This window comes from Rutidosis leptorrhynchoides, chromosome 3, assembly GCF_046630445.1.
Source record: "Rutidosis leptorrhynchoides isolate AG116_Rl617_1_P2 chromosome 3, CSIRO_AGI_Rlap_v1, whole genome shotgun sequence".
Classification (NCBI taxonomy): domain Eukaryota; kingdom Viridiplantae; phylum Streptophyta; class Magnoliopsida; order Asterales; family Asteraceae; genus Rutidosis; species Rutidosis leptorrhynchoides.
The window spans coordinates 478230798-478238190 of NC_092335.1; the positions used below are offsets into that span (position 1 = coordinate 478230798).

At 36.5% G+C, this 7393-nt stretch overlaps 1 protein-coding gene across 1 annotated transcript; it reads right to left on the reverse strand.

The window, feature by feature from the left end:
* Positions 1 to 4783: 4783 nt before the first annotated feature.
* On the reverse strand, positions 4784 to 5752 carry LOC139901692 (uncharacterized). The gene has a single exon (XM_071884372.1). The coding sequence runs from the start codon at positions 5750 to 5752 to the stop codon at positions 4784 to 4786; it is 969 nt and encodes a 322-aa protein (XP_071740473.1).
* Positions 5753 to 7393: the final 1641 nt, after the last annotated feature.

Consider the following 7393-nt stretch of genomic DNA (forward strand, 5'->3'; position numbering starts at 1 on the left):
CAACCGAGAAGATTCTTCAAATCCGAGATAGGCTTAGGACAGCCCGAAGTCGTCAAAAGAGCTATACCGACAAACGACGCAACGATCTTGAATTTCAAGCCGGTGACCGAGTAATGTTAAAAGTCGCACCTTGGAAGGGTGTAATCCGTTTTGGGAAACGCGGGGGAAGGGTGTAATCCGTTTTGGGAAACGCGGGAAGCTAAATCCGCGGTATATTGGTCCTTTCGAAATCTTGGAGCGTATTGGAACCGTTGCTTATCGTTTAGATCTTCCGCCTCAATTGAACTCCGTTCATCCTACCTTCCATGTATCTAACTTGAAAAAGTGTCTTGCCGAACCCGATATCGTCATCCCTCTCGAAGAACTTACTATTGATGACAAACTTCATTTTGTGGAGGAACCGGTTGAAATTGTGGACACCTCCGTCAAGACATTGAAACAAAGCCGAATCCCGATTGTCAAGGTTCGTTGGAATGCCAAAAGAGGACCCGAGTTTACTTGGGAAAGACAAGATCAAATGCAAAGGAAGTATCCTCATCTATTCGTGAATTCGGAAACGCAAGATCTCGAGGAAGAAACAACGACTACTACGCCTACTTAAATTTCGGGACGAAATTTCTTTTAAGGTGTAGGTAATGTAACATCCCGCCTTTTTCCGTTTACTTTTCCGTTTAACTATTTAAGTTCCGTTATATGTTTATAACACATCCCGTTAATATGCGTTGAATTATCTCGTTTAGGTAATTCCCGCACCCGGTTTAAAGTTGAGGGACCAAACTTGCCAAGGGTTGAAACTTTTGACTAGGTCAAAGAGTCAACCCTCATTCTCATCCATTCAATCTCATCTCTTTCACTCTTACTACTTCAACTTTTCTCTCAACTTCCATACAAAGATTCATCATCCAAAATCGAGCTAGCGGTCATCTTGCCAAACAAATTACATATTTGAACTCCTCGTGATCTCCTCTTCGATTCCATACCAACTTCATCTCATTTGGGTAACTTTCTAAAATCACTAGATTTTGTGTTCTTGATGTTTTTAACTTATAAAAGTGTTAATTAGTGTCTATGGCTCAAGTCTAACATGAATATATGATTTATATGCTCGATCTCGTTGTTTTAGTGTAACTAGCATGAACTTGAATTTTGGTGTGTTGTTCTTGAATTTTGGATGATCATATGTTGTTTGATGATGAAAGTTCATGTTTAAATTGTGTTCCTAACATCACTAGCTTCAAATTGGTATGTAGGTTGACATGGATTAGTTTCATAATCATGATTGTTGAATTTGTGATTTTGGGTTAGGGTTTGATAGAAGTAAATTGAATCTTGATGCATTAAATGCTTGATAATGTTAATTGTAAGTGTTAGGTTGTGTTGTATGCTTAATTACCTTCGAAACGGCATACCGTTCATGTAATTTGGTTGCCAAATCATTAAATTGCATTTATGACTTGTATGCATTGAATGAGGAACATTAATTGCGGTTTTTGGTTGTTGCAAGTGGAAGTTTGATTGATGATATGTGTTTAGTTGTTTTACTCGTCAAAATACCTTTCCAACGATGTATGATAGGCGTTATAAGAGTTTGCGGGTCAAGAGTTGTGTTAGAAAAGGTTTTGGTTCGTGCACACTTTGAAAAACTGACCAGGATTCTCTGCCCAGGTAGTGGCGCGGCGCGCCCCATCCCCGCGCGGCGCGCAGAATCACCTGGCCAGATTCTGTCCAACTTGGTCAATTTTTGAATAATGTTTGCTATGCTACGCACCTCCGATTCACATGTAACTTGTCCTAACATGCTCATACATGATTAAAAACCTCAGAAAAATAGTTCGGGACACGACCCGAACGTGTTGACTTTTTTCGTTGACTTTGACCGACCAAGTTTGACTTTTTGTCAAACTTAATCAATTAATTATGCAATCTTTCTAACATGCTTTTATACTTGTGTCTTGCATAAAACTTGATGATTTGATTCACATGCTATATTAATCGAGTCGTATTGAGCCATAGGACTAATTGAACATCTTTGACCCTTCGTGACTATCGTTATTGATACAACCTATTTGTTTAGGTCAAGACTAGCATTGTTCTTTGCACACGTTACTTGTCGAAGTACTTTTTGGTTCGTGCATACAAGGTGAGATCATAGTCCCACTTTTACTCTTTTAAACTTACTTTTGGGATGAGAAAACATAAACGATTCTTTTGAACTAAGTGAACACAAGAACGGGAAAACAAACATTCTACATACGAGTTTAGAACGAAAATCCTCAATCCGATTATCATTAGTTACATCAGATGGTGTAAGCGAGAACTTATGTTATATGGCCATATGGGTTTGACAAACCCTCATTCAAACGGTTCGCTACCGTTTACGAATGAAATATATTTTCGGGAACAGTGTTGTTCTAGCACTAATTGATGGGGTATTCAACGGACGGAACGTTAAGCTTTGATAATTGGGTGCTCGTGAATATTAACTTTTAGAATGTACTATGGCTTTATCGATGTTGCAAATCTTGTGGTTCAACTTACTATTACTCATTTACTTATTTAAACCTATGATTTCACCAACGTTTTCGTTGACAGATTCTCTATGTTTTTCTCAGGTCCTTGAACTTAAGTGATACATGCTTCCGCACATACTTTTTGATACTTGCATTGGATGTCGAGTATACTTGCATACGTGGAGCGTCTTTTTGGCTATTTTAAACTATGTCGCGCGTGTTTCATATGAACAATAACTTTTGTTATGTACTTGTCTTGGGAATTACTTTTGTAAACATTGAAACATCCTTTATGAAATGTATGCGACATATTTTCGGTCAAACTTTGTTATAAATACTTATAACCATGTAATGGGACCATACGTAGACGACGCCGTCACTTGACGATTTGTCGGGGTCGCTACACTAATACGCCAATTAGACCCATTTTGCCCAAAATGGCACTTAAACCCTAATTTGACCCATAAGGAGTCAACATCGCGCCATTAGCGAGTTTTGATACCAAAACATATTTAACTCGATTTTATACTTCAACTTAATCCATTTTGAGTTTATAAACCTTATTAAATCGACAATTGGGTCATAATCATCACCAAACCCTAATTTTGACTCAAGTCAAAATTAGTCAACCCAAATTCACCTAAAGTGATTCCAACACTTTCATAATCACTAAACCTAGTAATTAAACTCAAGATTAAAGCCTAATCAAGGCCAAATTGTCAACCAACCCAAAACCCGCCAAGTGACAAGAATAACTAGTCACCATAAACCCATTTCATCATCTAAGAGGGTTTCACTACAAATCAAACTCAAACCCTAACTTGAATATCAAATCTAACAAATGTAATTCGGAGTTTGAACTTACCAATACCACCAAAACGATGCCGTTGACGAGTAGAACAACTTTAAAACCCGAGCTTTGGTGAGAATCCAACTCCTTCTTCTCCAAATCAAGCTCTCTCTCACTAAAAGTGGGTTTCTCTCACTAGGGTTTGAAGAGAGTGTTTGTGTGGGTGAGAAATGAGCTCCAAAGGAGTTCTAGGTCAGTCTTGATGACCCCAAACCGACCCTAATTGAAAAGACCAAAGTACCCCTCATTTAAACCTTTTAAAAAGGCTGAAAATTGCCTCTGCAGCAATCGGCGCGCCGCGCCAGAAGGTGGAGCGCCGCTCCAAATAACTGGAAATTGTGGTCGAGCCCAAAACAGGTTTCAGCAACTTGTTTTGGCCATAACTTTTCGACCGTAACTCCGTTTTTGATGAATCAAATATCGTTGGAAACGTAATAAGATATTCTATCCAATGGTAAGGCTTTGAAACATCAACTCAAACTTTATTTGGGGTTGAAAAGATACGTACACACCTTGTCACTTCGGACAACGTCCAGTTTCCTTCGACGTTCGAGCAAGCAACGCGTACACTTCATACACGCATCGTACACCATAAATACATTATGTACAATAAATATTTGAGTCTTACAAAAACCTTAAACACGAAATATATCACGCACTTGAATAAATACAACATAACCTATCACAAGAAAACATCATATAGAAGATGAACTAGTGTAATATAACAGTGCGATAAGTCGATGGGAAAATTTATATTTCCACCACTCATTTTAATAGATCCACCGTATCTGTACAATATGTATATGTATCCACAATACGAATATATACTGAGTACTGAGTCTGAGTATATAATATAACAGTGTAAAAAACATTCTAATATCATTATATAAACCCATAATGTGAATATTAGCTGGAGAAACCATAATTCAAAGAAATTTCTATTTCTATATTTCTATATTATATAAACAACGAAACTCTATAGAGGCGTCATGTGATACCTTTATTATGACAAGAGCAAGCAAGGGAACCACACTCTTTCATGGACCACTTAAATACGCTTTCTTTAAATTTACATTATGTGTGACAACAAACTGTACAAGTAATTCCAGCAATACAATATAATAAAAAAAAAACTAAAAATACATACAAAATGCAATCATATCTTAAAAACAACTGTCACTATCCCCATGTAAATGCAAATATTTATGAACAAAAAATACATGAAAAATCAACACATTCCAACTCAAAATAATCACATCTTGAAACTAATCCAAAACATTAAAGTTTCAATTTCGATACTGAACATTGAAAATCAAACAGATGATATAACTTGATACGGAGTAAAACTTTACACATGCATATATATTAATCAATTACGAAGTAATTAATTAATTAACTAATTCCCAAACTTACTTTAATTACCTTACCTTGATGAAACAGGATTCAAAGCTCTAGCAAACCCATTCATAGCTCCATAACTTTTAGAACTAAACCCTAAACATCCCAACAAACCTTGTTTATAAGGTAAATACGTTTTCTTCCTCATTTCTTCAGTTTGTGCTCGGTTCATCGTGTAATGCCGTTCGTGCGCTGACCGTCCTACACGCCTAATTTCCACGCCGTTAACCGCCTTCTTTTTAACCGCCGTTATCCCTTCCTCCTTATTCTTTAACTTCGCCGTTTTCTTTTCGTTAATCGGTGACGAAAAAGATAACGAGGTCCAAAATTTACTGTTACTGTTACTGTTACTGCTGGTACTACTCCGTCCCTCACTTTTACTTCTGTATAAAAATTCCTTTATAAATATCCAACGATTCGACCTTGATGAAACACCAGACGGCGTCGTTTCATTATTATTATTATCAGTCGTTTCAATAGCTACTGCTTGATCAATTTTAATTTTCGAATTCTGTTCTGTTATTAAGTCTTCGTCTTGTTGTTGTTGTTGCAGCCATTGAAAATGATCGTCGGAGCTGGTTCGCATTGGCGACATAGATCTAGCTCGTCTTCGTAACGATTTAGATCTATATCTACCTCTGTCTTCTTCGTTGTCGATTTCGTGCAACGGAGAAAGGACGTTCACCGGTCGGATCTGGCCGTTTAGGAAGAGTTCATCGGCGGAGGACATGAATCCGGACGGCGGAGTTCCGACGGCGGCTTCTTTCGCCGTGAATTCGAATTCGAACGATGAGTTAGCGCCTTCGATAGGTGCGGAAGCAGAGTATGATGACGTGGATGATGATGAGAGCATGAAGTGAATTGGACTAGCTGGAGCGCTGTAGAAGAATCCAGAAGGTGTACCGACGGGACTGGAAGGAGCACTGAAAGGAGTGGAGCAAGCACTGTGGAAATCGTCGGCGTTGGCCGGAATTTGAAGGTCGTCGTGTTCCATTTGAAAATTGAGAGAGAAACGTAAACAAAAAGTTGAGTTCAGAGAGGAGTTGTGAGCATTTACTTGCGTTATCCACTTATTTACATCGTGTCTTCCGGTTTTTTAAAATATACAGAAGATATTTTAAATTTAAATTTAAATTTATTATTACTCACGGTTTTACTAGGATTTTCGTTAACACCATATATAACGGTCCGTTACAGGATGAAGATGATCTTGGAGATTTCGATAATAACGGTCCCGAGTTTATTGAAGTAGATCGGAACATTGACTTTTTTGAGGGTCTTGAAAAGGAAGGTTTGCTCTCTACTCTCGTGCGGGAATTACGATTGGTAGTTCTTCGGCAAAGGTTTCATCATATGCGATTGAAAATCGGGCGGGCAAGAAGTTTAATCGTTTGAAGGTTGACGGTAAGGTTGTTAAGCCGATTATAAAGACTCGGAAAAGTAAAGTGGTTGTCGGGTAATTAAGTGGGTGATTTTTTTTTATTTTTGTGTTACTTGTCATTTTATAGTTAGATTTGGGTCATTGTATTATTGGTTCTTGTATTTGTTTTGTTACGGGATCGTTTTAGTGATGCGATTGTTCAAGACTCGAGCTTAATTAGCTTTTGCTCTTTATTTAGTGATAGGGATCGTTTAGTTTTGGGGATCGTTTACTGCTTTCGAGCCTTGGCATGCTTCAGTTTCGATTGTATCGTTGTTCGTCTTTTCATCTATTGATGGTAGACTTTATTTTATGTTATCATTATTTTAGCAATATATATATAACCGTCCGTCACTTTCCTTCCATCATCTCACATGGCAAAACTGATGAAAATAGACGGAATATAACAAGGCTTTAGAACTGACGGAGTCAAGGCATTAGTTGGACTTCTGACACAAAAAATAAAACAAATAGTCACTTCCTCTTTACAACCAATCAGTGATTTTGCCGATTTAATAATAATTATATTGTTATAAAATATCTAGATTGTGTTATAAAATATCTAGATTGGATGTTAATTTTATTATTATTATATTTCTTGCATAGTAATATTTTATACTATAAATAGACATGTATGGTAACCATTTAAGGTGCACCATTTCTCTTGAAATATCAATATCAATATTTCTTCTCTCCTTCTTCTCTCTTTTTCTCTCTTTGTTCTTATAACCATTAAAGGTAGTTATAAGCCTACTGAATTATAACACGTTATCAGCACGAAAAGCTTAGTGTAATTAAAAGATATCTCAAACGATCACGAATCACTAATCAAGGTATGAAATTATTAATAATTTTCAGACTCGAATATATCAAATTTTGGACTACTAACATTTATATTTATGTTATTTAAGTTATATATGGTCGGTTATACCACCTGAATTATATTTCTGTAATCTAACTTTTACTAACTTCACTAACATTTATATTTATGTTATTTAAGTTATATATGGTCGGTTATACCACCTGAATTATATTTTTGTAATCTAACTTTTACTAACTTCACTAACATTTATATTTATGTTATTTAAGTTATATATGGTCGGTTATACCACCTGAATTATATTTTCTGTAATCTAACTCTTATTAACTTCACTAACATTTATATTTATGTTAATAAGACCTCATGATTGTACGCAACACGTCATTTGACAACAC